Below are 19,547 nucleotides of genomic sequence, written 5' to 3'. Positions count from 1 at the left end.
TGGGAGAGGAGAGGAGGAGGTGAAGGGAGGGCAGAGAAAGAAAAAGGTGTTGCCGATGAGGAAGGGAAACGGGGATCCATTTACGGCCACGCATCTGCCTGCAGTGCAGGAGAGGAGGATTGGCTCCCTGGGTTGGGAAGATCCCTGGAGAAGGGAGTGCTGCCCACTCCAGTATTCTTGCCTGGAAAGTTCCATGGACAGAGCAGCCTGGCAGGCTGCAGTCCATGGGGTCAAAAAGAGTCAGACGTGACTGAGTAACACTTTCACTTTTCTTTCATGACACACAGAGGGGGTTCAGTGAATTTTTTTCACGTTAAATTAAATCCCATTTGAACAGAATTTTATGGATGAATTTCTTTCCTTGTTATCTAGGAAAACCAACAAACCTAACGTGCTTGGCTTGCTTTGGGAAAGGCCCTCAGGTCATGGCTGAGGCCTTCTGGCGGGTGAACAGAAGTGAGGTTAAGAACTTTGGTGAAAGCAGAATACAAGCGACGCAGAAGCTAACACAAAGGTATTTTTAAATGGCAGTTAAAGCAGCGCCCCCCCCCGCCTTCCCACGTGGTTTGCAACTGCACAGTAAGCACTGACAGTAACAGAGTGCCTTTTAATCCTAGCGGTGAGCTGACGTGCCGACACAGTGTTTTAAAAATAGAGGCTGTAACGGAAGAGGATTTGACATCGAAGTATGACTGTCTGGCCATGAATTTCCATGGCTTCATCACGCACGCTGTAACACTAAGGAAGAAAAATCCAAGTAAGGCCTGTTTCTGAGACTCCAGTCACTTGAGTTTGCTGTGTTGACTGTAAGCTGAAATCATATTCTTAGAGAATAGTGTGTTGGCGTGTGGTTGCAGGAAAATCCATCAAGACAACAGAATGCTCCATCTCACAAATTGAAGAAGGCAGGAGGAGAAAAGATTTGTCTTGGGTGTAGGCATTACACATATATACATTGTATATAGAGACAGGTATATATTGTGTAGAGAGACAGAATTCAAGACAGAAAGGAAGCGACTGAACTGTCACTGTGCTTTTTATGATCAGCACACTCAGACACCGTTAAACAAGTCCGTAAGGACACACTCCTTCTCCCTGGGAGTGAGTGCATCTTTCTTCCACTCCCTCCATGTACGACTGTGCACAATGATAGCAGCAAAAAATAGTTTCACCAACACTTCCTTCCTGAGCACCTGTTGATTCTCTCACTTGTTTGCACATCCAAGTAAAGACACTCCCTTGGTTAGATGAAGCATTTAGTCCAGTGTAACAAAGGGTGCAGGGAAATTTTTGACATCTTTTCTTGTCACTCCATGTGTGATGATGTAGAAATTATTTAATGTGTTTGTCATATAGTCACAGGGAGAGTTCAACTCCCAGTTTATACCCCTAAGTGGGGTACTGCGCTGTGCTTAGGCGCTCAGTTGTGTTGGACTCTCTGCGACCCCATGGACTGTAGCTCCTCCAGGCTCCTCTGTCGATGGGGATTCTCCAGGCAAGAACACTAGAGTGGGTTGCCATGCCCTCCTCCAGGGGATCTTCCCAACTCAGGGACCAAACCCAGGTCTCACGCATTGCAGGTGGATTCTTTACCATATGAGACTCCAGGGAAGTCCAAGCGAGGTACAGTCCAGATTAATTTGGATAAACACACAGAGGCACAACTTGATTGGGAGAGATGGGAAAATTTAACTAATTTGATAGAGTTAGTCTTTGCCTGAGGTGGTCCTTGGGATTTTTCTTGTTTGAATTCAACACGAACCACTGATTTGTAAGGTTTTATAAAACAATGGAGCCACAACTACTCCAGATGATTTTAAATGCTATCATGCTCCATGGGTCGTCAGGATTCTGCTAGTTACACACACACATATACATGCATGTCCTCTCAGGATGTGTTGACGCTGATGAGACGTCATCTTATGCTGACATTTGTGGTGTTGGTGGGCACGGAAGACCCCACAGGAACAGGGAAACCACTGACCCCAACTGTGCCATGGCGTCCTTATCCCACTGCTGTCTGTGCTCACGTTGTTGTTTTATGAATGTTCTCTAGGTTCCCATGTATTGGAATTGTTTTCTTTTTTTTATTGGAATGTAATTGCTTTTGTTGTGTTCATTTCTGCCGTTCAACTGAGTGAATCAGCTATGTGTACACATATATCTCCCACCTTGGATCTCTCTCCCATCCCCGCCCCCATCCCACGCCTCTAGGTCATCACAGAGCTCCCAGCTGGAATTGTTCTCATGTTACGCATACATGTGATTTTGTTCCTTCTAATACATCTTTATATGCTAACTTTCACCTGCTTTTCTTCAAATCAACACGATTATACTCTGTCTCAACAACTGTGTAAATTAAACAAAAATTGTTGCAACTGCTTTTAATGGTCATAATAAATTCCTTTGTTTCTAATCATACAGTAAAAGAAATTACACACTGTCCTGAATTTTAAAAATGAAAGCTTAAAAAGCCTATGTCCCCCTATGATTAAATATTCAGCATTTGATACCACTACTATTAATAATAGTACTGTGTGCATTGAGTCGTGTCCGACTCTTTGCGACCCCATGGACTGTAGCCCGCCAGGCTCCTTTGTCCGTAGGATTCTCCAGACAAGAATACTGGAGTGGGTTGCCGTCCCCTTCTCCAGGGGATCTTCCCGATCCAGGGACTGACCCAGGTTCCTACATTGCAAGCACATATTTTACTGTCTGAGCCATCAGGGAATAATAATAATAATAAACATTTATTCATTGTTCTCTAAATATAAGGACCAGTCATTATTTTTCATACAATTTTTCATCTGTTTTATCAAAAATCCATAATGAAGTTGCTATTACTATTGTCTACTTTTATAGATGAGGAAACTGAAACAAAGAGAGGTTGACTAACTGTGCAGTCTTACGAGCCAGGATTCAGATGCAGCTTTTCCTGTTTATAAACACTTACAGAAAATATTCAGTGTTAGGCATCACATATAAGGGTTATTTATGCATTTGTAAAGTAACATTTAGGAAGATACTGAACTTAACTTCTCTTAACGTCTTCAATTAACTTCTTTCTGCTTGTAAACCAGTCACATGCATAAACATTGTGCAAGAAATTGGGATTCCCAGCGCTTGTCCGGGTATTATTTTTAGAAAAAGTGACCTGGAGAGGAATCGTGCTGAAACAATTTACTTAGGGAATATTTATCATTTAAACTGATGACAACACAGACACTAGGCCCCCTGCCAATTTTCAGTTTTGAATCAGCTCACTTTGGTCATTCTTTTTACATTTTTTTTATTAAAAAGAATTTTTATTTCTGTCGTACCATTAGGCACATGGGATCTTAATTCCATGACCAGGAATCAAACCTGGGTCCCCTGCAGAGGAAGTGCAGAGGCCTACCCCCTGGACTGTCAGGGAGTTCCCCGCCTTGGGAATTCTTGATTTCATAGTGGTAGATAGTCAGGGAGCTGATGAAATAATGAAGGAATTTGCAAGTCTGGACCAGTGATTATCTTTGCAAAACTGGGAGCCTATGTTTTGAGATCAGATGCAAATGAATAGGGAATTATATAGCCAAATCTCATTTGAGTCTCCTCAAATTTATCTGTAAGTGGGACTATTTGTAAGATAGGATGGTTAATGATTTTAAAGAGGGAAGTAAACTTACAATAGCCAAAATCACTATGGATGAGCACAGTCCTTACATTCAGTTTGTATATATCTGATACAGTCCAATGGAGACCATCTTGCATATACATGTCGTGAAGCAATGAGTAAGGGTAAAATGTAGCAGTGGCTAAAACATGTTCAACAGAAGGGAAATAATGGTGTATTTAGGACCTAAAGCCCGGTAATTTGACTTTATCAAACACTCAGTAGGGAGTTACAAAGTTCTCATTTCTCCCTTTGCTTTCCTGGGTCACCAACCCCAGATGTGGTAAGTCTCTAAGACCTGCTGATTATTTCTCTCGAATGCCTCCAATGCCAAGCTTGTCCACTCCTTTCTCCTTATCACACGGATCTGGCCCCTCCCATACTGCAGAAACTTCCCTCTCATTCTACCCCGAGGATCTATTGGCCACGGAAACAAAACTTCCATACCATCTGACTAATCTTGCTTGAAAAACACCTTTATTGTTAAGGAACCACTCAGCACTCTTCAGTGGATCCCACAGCCAGGATATAGACAAAATGCTTTAGCTGGACCCTCCAGTCTGATCAGAACCTAGGTCTCGATCCAGCTTTCCAATCATGTATTCCAGCAATTCCCCGAATTAGATTATCTGTCTTTCTCAGAAAACACACCCCCACGTCTGCCCTTGGAATCACAGCATCCTTGCCTGCCAGGAGTGCGTTTCTTCCTTCGAAACTCTCCGAGTCTTACTCAGAGACCTCCAGGGACCTCATTCTGCAGGAAGTCTCCAACTGCTAGTCCAGCACACAGTGGGCAGACCTTCCTAAAACCTCTGTTAGCTAAAACTGATGCTTTCACTTCTTATCTTAGCTAAGTTTACATGTGTCTCCGTATGTTTTATATTGAAAAGACCCTGATGCTGGGGAAGACTGAAGGCAGGAGGAGAAGGGGACGACAGAGGATGAGATGGTTAGGCGGGATCACTGATTCAATGGACATGAATTTGAGCAAACTCCAGGAGATGGTGGACAGATAAGCCTGGCGTGCTGCAGTCCATGGGGGCATAAAGAGTCAGACATGACTGAGCGAGAACAATAACTGTATCTCTTATGCTTTGAAAATCCCCTACAATGCCTAGCCTGGTGCCTTGCACAGAGTAGAGGCTCAATAACCATTAATTTACTGATTCTTGAAACAGCCATGAGAACTCCATGTAGGCAGTCCTTGTGTGAATCTCTTGCCCTCCCAATGGATGCCAGTACCCACGTGTTTTTATTTTCTCTTGTTTTAATAATAATAATAATAATAATGTTTCTCCTCCTCCGTCTTTTGAATAGTGGATCAACAAAGTACCTACTACATGCTTGCAGGATTTAGCCTATTATTATTTCTAATCAATGCCTTGGTGATAATTCTAAAAGTGTTCTGGATTGAGATTATTCTGTTCTGGAGAGACATAGCTAGACCTTCTAAAACTAGGAATGGTAAGTGGCAAGTTTCAAATTTTCTTTAATAGAAAAGGTTCTATAATGGCTGTTGTTTGCTTATCTAATAATCTCTTAATAGTTATACTACTGAACCGAGATTTTCTTTTGCTTATTATTAGCGTATTATCAATAAATCTTTTTGAGTACTCAAAGGACACTCTTCATCCTGTCTGGTCATTCCTTGTGGTTTTGAAATTCACCTAAACAGCTCCAATTTTCTCCCCAGTAGAACTGCTGTTGTTACTAATTCCTCCATAACAGAGTCTGTTCCCAGCCCAGAAAGGGCATTTGGGGAAATATGTACTGGTAAAACTTTATGGAAGTCAAACATTTACAGAATTGTTCCTCTTTTCCAGAGGTGAACATGTTAGAAAGGTCCATCAGATTGTAGGTGTATTTTTACCATAAATCCTGTTCCATAAAGCGTCTTACCTTCCTACGTATGTATACACATGAAAGGAAGCAGTTATACCTGCTAAATATGAACACCGTTCTTTCATTTGGAGGCAAATAAAATTAGATTTTCCATAGCGTTACTCAACTAGAGCTAATTGTTTGATTTGTGAGAAATTCAGACCCTTTAAACATTTCTCCTCCCTTGCCACCATTACCTTTTAGCATTTTCACTTCCCCATGGGGAAAAGAAAAACTAAAACTTAGATCTGCCTGGCACAGCAAAAAATCCCTTATCTGTGACTATAAATACTTATTAATATATTATTAATCAAACAAGACAATATGGTTTGAAATAAACTGGTCAGGCACTTGTCTGTGTTCAGTCTGAACAGCTTGAACTCTGTTCAAGTTCAGCTTGAACTCTGTTCAAGTCTGAGACAGTAAAAAGGAGAGTGTGCGACTAAGACTGGTTTCCTGATGACTGTACTGTGTGTGTGCAGCCGTGTCTGACTCTTTGTGACCCCATGGACTGTAGCCCGCCAGGCTCCACTGTCCATGGGGTTTCCCAGGGAAAAATACTGGAGTGAATTGTCACTTCCTGCTCCAGGGGGTCTTCCCAACCCAGGGACGAACCCGAGTCTCTTGTATCTCCGCTATTGGTAGGTTTATCCTTTACCACTGCGCCACCTGGGAAGTCATTTCCTGATGACATTTTGGGGATAGTAGATTGTTGTCATCCTCTCCAGATTCTAGAATATTTGAGGGGCTGTGGTATATTTACCAATAATCCTAAAACTGCCCGAGAAATGTCTATCAAGAGTAAAATGAGAATTTTTTAAGGACCAGTTAATAATGTTGTGTTCCTTGCTCTCATGTTCAGATGGGAAGATCTATGATGCTTATGTGATCTATCCACGAAGCTGCAAAAACAGTCCAGCGGGGGCCAGCTCTGTGGAGTACTTCGTTTACCAGATTCTGCCCGACGTTCTTGAAAATAAATGCGGTTACAATTTATGCATCTTTGGGAGAGACCTGCTTCCTGGACAAGGTAAACTTATCCACAACCATCAGGGACAGAAACTCTCATTCCTCAGAAAGCTAAGTGATGAGCTCTGGGATCAGGAGTTACAATCATTATTCCAGGTCTTAGGACCAGAACTTTTAAATATTTCTCCAGAAGAAGGAAGTATTTCTTTTCTTCTCCTCTCCCCATCACCACTCTGATCCTGAGGTCTTCACAGGAGTGGCAGTGATGTGAAGACAGGGTAAGTCATCCTTGTTTGTGGATTTGGCAGGGCCCAGCTCCTACTTCGGGCTTCCCTGGTGGCGCAGTGGCAAAGAGGCCACCTGCCAATGCAGAGATACAGGAGACACAAGTTCGATCTGAGTGGGGAAGATCCCCTGAAAAAGGGAAGGGCAGCCCACTCCAGTATTCTCGCCTGGGAAATCCCATGGACAGAGCAGCCTGGTGGGCTACGGTTCTTGGGGTCACAAAGAGTTGGACATGACTGAGCAACTGAGCACATCCACCAGCCCATGTCCGCCACTAGGAGAACTGACATCTCTGAAGTCTGTCTAGATCTGAAAGAAGAAGACTTAACATCCAAAGAATTACATTCTCCTATCCAGAGGCACTGGCTAACATGTTTGAAAGGACTCAAAGTTTTTTATAATTTTCCTGACACTGAAGAAACATTTGCAAATTTATGTCCTCACAAGAACAGACAGAATTGTGTCTTCTCTTTCTTAATACTCCTAGCCAATTTCACGTGTTTTTGACAGCTGGGTCACAATTCTAGCATTTCAGTAGTGTTTCTTCTTTCCCTCCATATTCATGTCAAGTACTACCTTAGGGACCCTCTTTTTTTTTTTTTTTTTTTTTTTGAGGCAAGGAATACCGCTTTATGTAGAAACTAATGTCTGAAAATAATCAACTTGTTGGGGGTCTGGATGCCAGGTTCTTTTATAGAACAGAGATGGGTGGGGGAGGTGAGAAAACCAAGTAAAAAGTCCATTAATCTTTCAAACGTCTCCTAGAATGGCCAGCCTCAGGGAGGGGATATGTTAATTTCCTCCTTCCTGTAGCTACTCCCAGGTGGACAGGGTCCTGAACAAAGGAACTTTGGAAACCCTCTTTCTAATGCTTCTCGAATTCCTCACGGACCAGGAAGCACGTGGGACATGAAGCAGGCAGGGTACGTTTCATAGACTGTGAGTTTAAACCGGCATTCCTACCACAAAGAGGGATTCAAATGCCGATATGCAAGACAGCAAAAGAGACACAGATCTAAAGAACAGACTTTTGGACTCTGTGGGAGAAGGCGAGGGTGGGATGATTTGAGAGAAGAGCATTGAAACATGTATATTGCCACATGTGAACTAGATCACCAGTCCAGGTTTTATGCATGAGACGGCACCCAAAGCCAGTGCACTGGGACAACCCAGAGGGAAGGGACGGGGAGGGAGGTGGGAGTGGGGCTCGGAATGGGGGACGCATGGTGGATACACCCACGACTGACCCATGTCAATGTATGGCAAAACCCACCACAATATGGTAATTAGCCTCCAATTGAAATAAATAAATAATTTTTTTAAAAAAGAAATGAACACATCACAGGTGAATCTGACTTATCCTGAAATATTTAGGTGCTGTTAATGGCTAGTACCAGCTTTGGAGAGCTGTAGAGTATACAGTTCAGGAAGATGTAACCCACATCTCTCCCGAGGTGCCCTTCTTCCTCCAGCTCTCCACACTGGCTGTTTGTGGGCCCCATGGACTGTAGCCCTCCAGGCTCCTCTGTCCATGAAATTCTCCAGGCAAGAATACTAGAGTGGGTTGCCATTCCCTTCTCCAGGGGATCTTCCTGACCAGGGATGGACCCTGCATCTCTGTTTCCTGCATTGGCAGGCAGATTCTTTACCACTAGCGCCACCTGGAAAGCCCATGTCCTCTGATCTCACCTCAACCAAAATAAATTAAAAACCAACACCAAAATTCACTTTTCCCTTAGAAAAATTTCATAACTGGCTCATGCAGTGCATTTCTTCTCATGACAGTTACCCATCACTGGCTCTTTCAAGCCCACTCTGCACCCCCCGCTCCATCCAGTGGCCTGATGACTGATCTTTATGGGAGGCATCATCTGCTCCACATCGGGCCTGGCCAACGGGAGGCACAGGCAGGGGCTCGGAGGGCAGGGTATACCCCTGGGCCCCTCCGGGTGGGGCAGCCTTGGTGGCCGTGCTTCTCCCTGCTGAGCACTGGCTCCTGTTGGCTTGGGCTCCATAACCGTTCCCACCCTTCACACCTGGAGGGTGACTGTCACTCTCTAAGGTCACCAGGTGTGGAGGTCTGCGCATCTCTCGCTGATTTCCCTTGGCTCTGCTCACATCTTTTATAAGCTGTCCTTTCATTAAACTCTCTCCACTCCGTGCTCCCAAGTATTCCGAGATTTCTGTTAGGACCCACTGACACAAGGTCTCTGGCTGGCACCGTTTGACACTGATTTCTTGATTCCAACCCTGTGGACTGGCTGTCTCTGGCCCCTGCTCTCTAAGAATGTCTGACTTTTTTTATTATCATTATTATTCATGGTTGTGCTTCCTTCATCACTCTCGTCCCTCCTTGCTTTGACAGCTGCGTGTTTCATGTTTTCAGTCCACCCAGGAGTTAAGGGAAATCACCGTAGAGGTGATGGTCCATAAACACTGACTTGACAAACGGATCTCATCTTGCTTAAGATCTTCCTAGTTCGAATCAAATTAGCTTCTAAAAAAGAGACTATTGGGGGTTGGGGGAGGGGGGAGCAAAGTGGATCCAAGGCTTCCTGGAGACTTGAGTCAGTTCAGAGAAGCAAAGGTTCCTGAGTTTGCGCTCTTCAACAAGAGAGTTAAAATTCTAAGTCAGAGTGAGAGCGGCATGGAAGTATACACATTACAACGTATCAAATAGGCCGCTGGCGGGAAGCTGCTGTACAGCACAGGGGACTCAGCTGGGTGCCCTGTGATGACCTAGAGGATGGGGTGAAGCACGGGTGGGCGGGAGGCTCAAGACGGACGAAGTAAGTGAAGTAAAGTCGCTCAGCCGTGTCCGATGCTTAGTGACCCCATGGACTGTCCAGGCTCCTCTCATGGGATTTTCCAGGCAACAGTACTGGAGTGGGGTGCCATTTCCTTCTCCAGAGGATCTTCCCCACCCAGGGATCGAAGCTGAGTTTCTGTATTGTAGGCAGACGCTTTACGTCTAAGCCATTAGGGAAGTCAAGACGGATGGGATATGTGTATACTTGTGGCTCAGACATGCAGGTGACACCACCCTTATGGCAGAAAGTGAAGAGGAGCTAAAAACCCTCTTGATGAAAGTGAAAGAGGAGAGTGAGAAAGTTGGCTTAAAGCTCAACATTCAGAAAAAGAAGATCATGGCATCCGGTCCCATCACTTCATGGGAAATAGATGGGGAAACAGTGGAAACAGTGTCAGACTTGATTTTGGGGGGGCTCCAAAATCACTGCAGATGGTGACTACAGTCATGAAATTAAAAGACTCTTACTCCTTGGAAGAAAAGTTATGACCAACCTAGATAGAATATTGAAAAGCAGAGACATTACTTTGGCAACAAAGGTCTGTCTAGTTAAGGCTATGGTTTTTCCAGTGGTCATGTATGGATGTGAGAGTTGGACTGTGAAGAAGGCTGAGAGCCAAAGAATTGATGCTTTTGAACTGTGGTGTTGGAGAAGATTCTTGAGAGTCCCTTGGACTGCAAGGAGATCCAACCAGTCCATTCTAAAGGAGATCAACCCTGGGATTTCTTTGGAAGGAATGATGCTAAAGCTGAAACTCCAGTACTTTGGCCACCTCATGCGAAGAGTTGACTCATTGGAAAAGACTCTGATGCTGGGAGGGATTGGGGGCAGGAGGAGAAGGGGATGACAGAGGATGAGATGGCTGGATGGCATCATAGACTGGATGGACGTGAGTTTGAGTGAACCCCAGGAGCTGGTGCTGGACAGGGAGGCCTGGCGTGCTGCGATTTATGGAGTCGCAAAGAGTTGGACACCACTGAGCAACTGAACTGAACTGAACTGATGGCTGATTCATGTTGTTGTACAGAAGAAATTAACACAACATTGTAAAGCAATTATCCTCCAATTAAAAATTTAAAAATTTTAACAATTCTAAGTCCTTTTGCAATATGTAAACTAATATTCTAGGAAGATAATGTGTAGATAATTCCTCTGTCCATGGAATTCTCCAGGCAAGAATCCTGGAGCGGGTAGTTGTTCCCTTCTCCAGGGGATCTTCCCGAATCAGGGACTGACCGGGGTCTCCCGATTTGCAGACGGGTTCTTCACCAGATGGGCTACCAGGGAAGCCACAACGTGTAGACAGTGAACCTGAATTCCAAGTCTCCTGCTATGTAACTGTAGGTTCCCCCTGAGCTGAAGAACTCTGGACTGCTCTGCCTGGGAGAGGAGAGGGCCTGACATTCGCGCGGTGACCGTGGTGTGCGGGTTCTTACCTCTTCCGCCATGTCTTTTATCACCAGATGTAGCCAGCACAGTGGAGACCAGCATCCGGATGAGCAGGCGGCATCTCTTCATCCTCACTCCCGAGATCGTGCACAGCAAAGAGTTCGCCTACGAGCGGGAGATCGCCTTGCACAGCGCCCTCATTCAGCAGGACTCCAAGGCCATCCTCATTGAAATGGAGGCTCTGTGCCCGCCTGGCGGCCTGCAGTTTGAGGAGCTTCAGGACTCCCTTAAGCATCTCATCAAAGTGCAGGGGACCATCAAGTGGAGGGAGGACCACGTGGCCAACAAGCGGTCCCTGAATTCCAAGTTCTGGAAACACGTAAGGTACCGCATGCCACTGGTGCCAAGTCGACTCCCCAGGAGAACTCCAAGCTTGGCATCCTTGAGTGCCCAGGGGTAGTAGTGCTTGCTTTGACGGCGAATGCATCCCGTGTTGTGGATCCGAATTTGTCCTAACTGGGTCACGCTGCGGTACCAGACACTGAGCTCCAGAAATAGGACTATAGCGGAGGGCTCTCAGACCTCAGGCTTCGTGCTCTAAGTTTACTTCCGCTTCCCTGATTCCGGGTGCACGCAAAATGCCCAGGGAGTTTCAGCCTCAAGCTCCCTGACTCCTAACCTCACATTCCGTCTCCCTTGGCTAGTCCTTCTCCATTGTGGTTCAGCATCTTCTAGCTACTCTTCCTCTCTCTCACTCTCTCATTCTCTCTCTCTCTGTATTCCTTGTCTATGTTACATATTTTGAACCTATTTTGAACGTTTTAGAATTAAATGTTCATGTAATCTTAAAGAACACTCATCATGTCCAGCGGAACACTGGTATTAAATCTTCCTCACTCTGCCAGAACGTGTTCGAGTTTATTTAACCAGATGCTTAATTTTTATCATCTCAACACTGCCGAATCTGTTGGTGTACCTTACTCAATTATCCAATGATTATTATATTGGTTAGTTTTGATTCTAAAATTTATTTCATATGAGAGAAGTGGGAATAATCATACCAAACTCCTTGTATTTCTGTGCTAATCAAATGAGAAATAAAAGTATTTAGACAGGAGTAAGAATTCACTAAATAGTGACAACTTGTTATGACATTTTCTTATAATGTGGATTTCATTCTATGTCCTCTTAAGCAGAGGTCCCCAATCTCTGGGATCTAATGCCTGATGCTCTGTGGTGGAGCTGATGTAATAACAATAGAAATAAAGTGCACAAGAAATGTAATGTGCTTGAATCATTCTAAACCATCCCCCTCCTGGCCCCCCGTCCATGGAAAAATTGTTTTTCATGAAACCGGTCCTTGGTGCCAACAAAGTTGGGGACCACTGCTGTAAATAGTAAATTCTTTCCAGATTCACTACCACCTAGAATGACAGAGGCTTTTCTGATTCATGAACACAGGATATTTTGGAACTGATTTTATTTCCTTCTTTGAATTAACTACTTGAAAGCATAAAGCCAAATCTGGAAACTTTCTATAGCAAATACATGGGATATTATAACAGGGAATTGAAAATAATCTCTTCCCTAGCTCCATAATAAAAGAAACTGAAAAACTGGATGTAATAAAAGTTTCAAATGTCTGCTGACAATTCTCACCTTACTAGTCTCTTTGGGAGAGGCAGTTCCTTTTCAGAGAGAAGTAAAGTAAGAATTTTTCCAGGTTTACCTATTCATTTTTTAAATCACCAATTGATTAGCAGACATTTAAAATTTTGATTATGCCCAACTTATCCATTTTTGTTACATGGATAGTGTTTTCTGTGTCCTAAAAAAAAATATTTTTTTTTTTTGCTTATCCCAAGGTCATGGAAAATTTGTCTTATGTACTGTTATGAACTGTATATGATTCAAGCTTTTATGTTTAAGTCTATGGTCTATCATAGATTAATATTTGTATGTAGAAATATCCCCCCATAGGGATAACCAGTTACTTCAGCAGCATTTGTAAAAATACTTTTCATTCCCTACTGAACTGACATGGTATCTTGGTTAAATAGCTATAGACTATATATATGTGAAAGTGAAATTTGCTCAGTCATGTCTGACTCTTTGTGACCTCTTGGACTATACAAGTCCATGGAATTCTCCAGGCCAGAATACTGGAGTGGGTAGCTTTTCCCTTCTCCAGGGGATCTTCCCAACCCAGGGATCAAACCCAGGTCTCCCGCATTGCAGGCAGATTCTTTACCAGCTGGACCACAAGGGAAGCCCAGACTATATATGTCTCGATCTGTTCTTTTTATTTTCCACGTGTATGCTCATGCTAATATCACACTACCAAGATTACTATTGCCTTGTTGTAAACCTTCAAGTTGGTTTGATTCCTCTCTTTTCTTTAAGATTGTTCTGCCTTTTTAGATGGTTTACATTTTCATATGATTTTTAGAATGTTTCAGTTTTTTTGAAAACTCCTTTTATGACTGAATATACAGACTCTATAAATTCTGTAGTTTGTGGAGAATAGATATCTTAACAATGAGTCTCCCATTCATAGACATGGTCTAGCCCCCCATTCACTGAGGTATTTCCTGTCTCCTAGCAGTATTTTGTAGATTTCATAGTAGATATCTTGCGTATCTTTGAAAAATAATATCCTTTGGTATTTGATTTTTTTGCTTTGGTAAGTGGTATCTTTCTAGCAAAGTTCATTTTCCAAATTTCCATTTTTAGTATATAGGATTGCAATCTGTTGCACTAATGGTCTGGTAGCAAGTGATGAGAATGAAGACAGAACACGAAATCTGGTGCAATGGGTCAGTGGATCTGCAGCCTCTATTGGACTGAGGTTAAGAGTCCACTCTGAGTCCAGCTTTTATTCCTAATTGCAGACTACAAGATTTTCTCAGATCTTATCTTTCTCAAGACACATGCTGTATTAATAATGTACTCCTAAATGTCATGCACCACACTGACAAAGCCCAGATCTCCTTGTGTTTACCCCAGGCCTTTCCCTTTTGAGCTAGTCTTGGGAACAATTAGCAAGTGCGTAGGCAGTGTTAGTGCCTGACATTGACTAGCATTCCAAAATCATGCTTTTACAATCCCAGTCATACTCCCTCTGGGTCTGGCCTTGGGGCTTGTAACAAGGAGATTATTCTTAAGGAAAACATGAAAGATAATCATTAACATAGTTTCTTAATATATGCTATTTTTCCAGGTGCTATTTCTGTGAAATTTCTCAAAGCTGTGAAAGTACATTATTAGAAATTCCCACTACACAATCGATTTCTATATATTCACCTTGTATTTTACAATCTTGATAAATTCATTAATTTTTTTCCAACAGGCTTTTCTTATAGATTTCAAAGGGTGATCAACATAAAATTATGCCCTCTGCTAAAACCAGTAGTTTTATTGCTTCCTTTCCAATCTTTATGCCTTTTATTTTTATTTCTTTACTAATTACAAAATGATTGTCTTAGGTGAGAGCTGACATCTTTATCTTATTCCCCATCTTAGGAAAGTGCCAAGGGTTTCACTATTATGTAGTTACACATAGCTTTCTTATAGGTGTTCTTCATCAGAGTAAGAATGGTCCCTTCTGTTCCCAATTTTCCTAGTGTTATTAATCAAGAAACAGTATTGAATATCGCCAGTTGCTTTTTGGTTGCATTTTTGAGAAATCCTATGGTTTTTCTCTTTTATTAGATGAATGACTTTGATTGGATAAAAAGAATGAAAATCACTCTCTTTAAACCATTTACCTGTCTGCCATGGGTTTCATTTCTCATTTTTGTTTGAAAGATATAATCACAGGCCAGTCTAAAAATACATCCTGAGTTCCATCTGCTGATTTTTTAAAAAAATGCACAATGCGGGAGTTGAGAGTTCAGGTTGTGTTGGGGGCAAATGAGGACTGCACTCCGGAGATAGCATTTCAGATAGTTCTGAGAAACTGCTGTGAGGAAGTGAGGGGAGGAGCTACGATATTTAGGAGTTTTGCAACCAAGGAGGGGTAGTTGGGAACATCAAACGATTACTGTTAATTAAAGAAACCAGATGCTTCAGGTTAAGGAATTTAGCTCTTTTCTATGTGTGGGAAGATGCAAGAGTCTGGGCTCACTAAAATCATTCCTTTGATGCGCATCTCATCTGTCTGAGGGTCATATCCTGTGTGTGCACGTCCTGAAGTGCCTCAAGGTTCACCTTAGGGAGCGGCTACATACTGCTGACACCTGCTGCTGCTGCCAAGTCGCTTCAGTCCTGTCCAACTCTGTGCAACCCCATTGACGGCAGCCCACCAGGCTCCCCCATCCCTGGGATTCTCTAGGCAAGAACACTGGAGTGGGTTGCCATTTCTTTCTCCAATGCATGAAAGTGAAAAGTGAAAGTGAAGTCGCTCCGTCGTGTCTGACTTAGGGACCCCATGGACTGCAGCCCACCAGGCTCCTCCGAATGGCACTCATTTCCTTTCAGAGTGACCTTAGGGCTCACATTGGAGGGCTGAAATAGCGGATGTCTGTGACATCCTTATTTACTGATATGGCAGGAAATGTTCCATTTCTCACACCACACCATAAAAACTTAAACACACCTTCTCCTTTAGCCTCCTTTTCTTCTAACTCTTTTAAAAATTTCAATTTAACACCTCTGTGCTTCTCTTCTACTTCCCAAGAGGGAACGCCCATCCATCAAGCTTAGCAAAAAGCCTTAGGACCCAGCCAGGACCCCAGAGCTTGAAACACCAAGTCCTCCGCACCTTTGGTTAGCCTCGGGGAAGCCGGGCCCTCAGGGTTAGGACTCCTCTTCTGCCTCCATGGGGTCGCCTGCCGGCCCAGCCCCTTCCCCTAAAGCGCAAATGCTCTCAGTCCAAAGACAGACTCCGGGGCTTTGGTGCCAGCTGCCCGCTGCGCCCAGGGTGCGTAGGAGCTGCCCCGGCGCGCCCCCTCCTGGCCCCGGGGGCCGCTCGCCAGCTTCGGGGACCTAGGCGCGCCGCCCCTCGCCGCAGCCTCCTCTGCCCCCTCGGCTCCCGGCTCCAGCGAGCCGCTCCCCGGAACCCAAGGGCGGGGCGCCCAGCGACTGGAGCCTGTACCCCGAGCGCGGCGAGGAGCGCGCACTCCGCTCCCGGTGCGCCGCGGACCGGGACACCCAGGACCCAGAACGCGCAGAACCTGGAACACCCGGGACTCTAAGCGCCCCCATCCGAGGAGCATCCCCAAACTGGGAGAACCCCGGACCCGGAGCGCCCCCACGGAGGAGAAGCCAGACTCGAAGAATCGTGACCAGAGCAAACCCGGACGGGGAGCGTCCCAGACCAAGGACACGTCCCCCGGCCGCGGAACAGGAGCAGCGAGCACCCCACTCGCAGCTGAGTTCTGCCAGACTCTCTCTGTCTTCATACTTTCCGTTCCTTTTTTTCTTTTTCTTTTTCTTTTCTTTTTCAGCCTTCTCTTTAATTGCACTTGCGGCTCCTTTCTTCTTTCACGGTGGGAGAAAGGCAGCAAGTATTGTTTCTCGCCTGCCTCCGCGATCTGAACGGTGTGGAGGAAGCCCCCGCCCTAGCCTCTGGACCCCTTCTGACGGTAAGAAAGACCTGTCTTAATCACTTTCACCTTCTTCCACTTTTCCTCTGCTGCCAAGGGGGCGGCCAGCCTCTGGGGCAGCGTTTCTGAAAGATCAGTTAAATATGACGATGTATGAAAGTGTTAGTCGCTCAGTCGTGTCTGACTGTTTGCGACCCTACTGTAGCCCCGCCAGGCTTTTCTGTCCGTGGAATTCTCCAGGCAAGAACAGATAGAACGGAGTCGCCTGTGTGTCTCCTGCATTGCAGGTGGATTCTTTACCGCTGAGCCACCAGAGAACCCCATTATATATGTTATGCATATAATTTTAAATATTAAGCACATGTGCATACTTGCATGAATAATTGGTGATTCACCATCAACTTTCCCTGATAGTATAATTTTAGAGTCTAAAACCGTCCCAATTTTTTTTTTCTAGGAAGGTGAGAATAGGGAAAGGAAGTGAGAGTTTTCATTTATCAAGCAGTTGCTCGTGTCTGACACTGTGCAGAAAACGTTTAGATGCCTCGTTTTCGATTCAGCCTCCTACAGGCCAAATGAAGTATGCCTCCTATTCTTTTTTGGGGGCGGGGTGGGTGTAATTGCTTTACGAGGTTGTGTTGGTTTTGCTGTACAATAAAGTGAGTCGGCTGTACGTATACATATACCCCCTCCCTCCTGAGCCTCTCTGCCCCTTCCCCCTCTCGGTCATCACAGACCACTGAGCTGAGCTCCCTGTACTGTGCAGCAGGCTCCCACTAGTTACCTATTTAATACATGATAGTGTGTATATGTCAACCCTAATCTCAATTCGTCCCATCCTCCCTTCCCTCCCTCTGTGTCCACATGCCAGTTCTCTCTGTCTGTGTCTGTAGTCCTGCCTCGGAAACAGGTTCATCAGAACCGTTTTTCAAGATTCCACATATATACGTTAATATATGATACTTGCTTTTCTCTTCCTGACTTACTTCATTCTATATGACAGACTCTAGGCCCATCCACGTCTCGACAAATGACCCTATTGCATTCCTTTTAGTGGCTGAGTACTATTCCATGTAACCCACTCCAGTACTCTTGCTTGGAAAATCCCATGGACGGAGGAGGCTGGTAGGCTACAGCCCATGGGGTTGCAAGTAGTCGGACACGACCGAGTGACTTCACTTTGCTTCAGTATTCTGTGTAGCACCACATCTTTATCCGTTCATCCGTCACTGGACGGGTTTAGGTTGTTTCCACATCCTGGCTATTGTCAACAGTGGTGAAGCATGCTTCTTAAAAGGAGGGGGCCCTAGGTTCGGTAGTTTACCCAAGGGCATCCAGCTACTAAGTAACAGATTCCCAGATTCACTCCTACATTTTCCTAATTTCAAAACCTTTGCCTTGATCTGAGGTGCCTCCCAGGGTTTTAGAGCCCCAGCGGCTGTACAGTTCAGTTCAGTCACTCAGTTGTGTCTGACTCTTTGCGACCCCATGAATTGCAGCATGCCAGGCCTCCCTGTCCATCACCAACTCCCGGAGTTCACTCAGACTCACGTCCATTGAGTCAGTGATGCCATCCAGCCATCTCATCCTCTGTCGTCCCCTTTTCCTCCTGCCCCCAATCCCTCCCAGCATCAAAGTCTTTTCCAATCAGTCAGCTCTTCGCATGAGGTGGCCAAAGTACTGGAGTTTCAGCTTTAGCATCATTCCTTCCAAAGAAATCCCAGGGCTGATCTCCTTCAGAATGGACTGGTTGGATCTCCTTGCAGTCCAAGGGACTCTCAAGAGTCTTCTCCAACACCACAGTTCAAAAGCATCAATTCTTCGGTGCTCAGCCTTCTTCACAGTCCAACTCTCACATCCATACATGACCACTGGAAAAACCATAGCCTTGACTAGACAGACCTTAGTCGGCAAAGTAATATCTCTGCTTTTGAATATGCTATCTAGGTTGGTCATAACTTTTCTTCCAAGGAATAAGTGTCTATATAGCAGTTGGCAAATAGATGCCTGGGCTGTTCTTCAGATGCAGGTACCTGGGCTCAGTGTATTATTGATACATCACACCCATTTGGTGCTGCTGTCCTGGGATCTGGAACCCGATTTTCCAATGCCTTGGATGGGCTGGAAGGGAGCACTGGTTTGATCCCTGGCCAGGGAACTATTGATAAGATCCCATGTGCCACATAGCTCAACCAAAAAAAAAAAAAATTACAAAGCAAAAGAATGATAGATTTGAATGCATACATATAAAATTGTCCATACGTTAAGACATCAAAACAGGGATTGAAAGGGAAAGCTATGCAACAAATTGAAAATTTGCAACAAATTTCTTAAAAATTTAAGAACTGGATAAAAGAAGCATGAAGACAGGGATATAAAATAGCTGAAAATACATGATTGGTATTTTGCCTCATTTATATCAATAGAAATGCAGGATAATAAGTCATGAGATACTATTTTACCAATTTAAATTTCCAATCAGATTTAAAGAAGGGGAGAACTCAATGCTAATGTGGGTATAGTAGAGGAATATTGTTTTGTGCTGATGTGTTAGCCTCTCAGTCATGTCTGACTCATTTGTGACCCCGTGGACTGTAGCCCACCAGGCTCATCTGTTTTTCCAGGCAAGAATACTGGAGTGGGTTGCCATTCCCTTCTCCAAGGGATCTTTCTGACCAAGGGTCTCCTGCATTGCAGGCAGATTCTTTACCACCTGAGCCACCAGGGAGGCTCAGGTCTTGTGCTGGTGAGGGGTATGAATTACTACATTTCTGGGTACAGTTGGTGGTATGCATTTATCATGTTTAGAATATAGTCTTTGACTCATAGCTATATTGCCATATAGTAGCACCAAGGAAAAAATAAGAAATATAGAAAAATATTTGATTGGCCAAGAAGTTCCTTCTGGTTTTTCCATACACTGTTACAGGAAACCCTGAATGAACTTTTTGGCCAACCGGTAATAATAGCTCAGTGGTATTTATCACTCACCAGACACTTTGCAGCGGTAGCTCG

At 44.4% G+C, this 19,547-nt stretch overlaps 2 protein-coding genes across 4 annotated transcripts in view; both read left to right on the top strand.

Moving 5' to 3' along the window:
- The window catches only part of IL1RL1 (interleukin 1 receptor like 1), an 80,447-nt gene extending 68,177 nt beyond the window's left edge, over positions 1 to 12,270 (top strand). For 2 of the 3 annotated variants that reach the window (XM_069583738.1, XM_069583737.1), the window contains exons 7-11: positions 373 to 514; positions 618 to 757; positions 4,970 to 5,116; positions 6,396 to 6,563; positions 11,061 to 12,270. In XM_069583738.1, the coding sequence (XP_069439839.1) occupies positions 373 to 514; positions 618 to 757; positions 4,970 to 5,116; positions 6,396 to 6,563; positions 11,061 to 11,446 (983 nt within the window). In that variant the 3' untranslated portion in view covers positions 11,447 to 12,270. Of the gene's footprint in view, positions 1 to 372; positions 515 to 617; positions 775 to 4,969; positions 5,117 to 6,395; positions 6,564 to 11,060 lie in introns of those variants that run through there. The other variant, XM_069583740.1, reaches the window with a different exon arrangement.
- A 3,450-nt stretch (positions 12,271 to 15,720) lies between these two features.
- The window catches only part of IL18R1 (interleukin 18 receptor 1), a 37,170-nt gene continuing 33,343 nt past the window's right edge, over positions 15,721 to 19,547 (top strand). Inside the window, exon 1 of the mRNA XM_069583741.1 lies at positions 15,721 to 16,571. The gene's annotated coding sequence lies outside the window, so the exon portion shown is untranslated. The remainder of the gene's footprint in view (positions 16,572 to 19,547) is intronic.

Source organism: Ovis canadensis, chromosome 3 (assembly GCF_042477335.2).
Source record: "Ovis canadensis isolate MfBH-ARS-UI-01 breed Bighorn chromosome 3, ARS-UI_OviCan_v2, whole genome shotgun sequence".
Classification (NCBI taxonomy): Eukaryota; Metazoa; Chordata; class Mammalia; order Artiodactyla; family Bovidae; genus Ovis; species Ovis canadensis.
The sequence above is the reverse complement of the archived record's forward strand: the minus strand, read 5'-3'. Positions and strand labels throughout refer to the sequence as shown.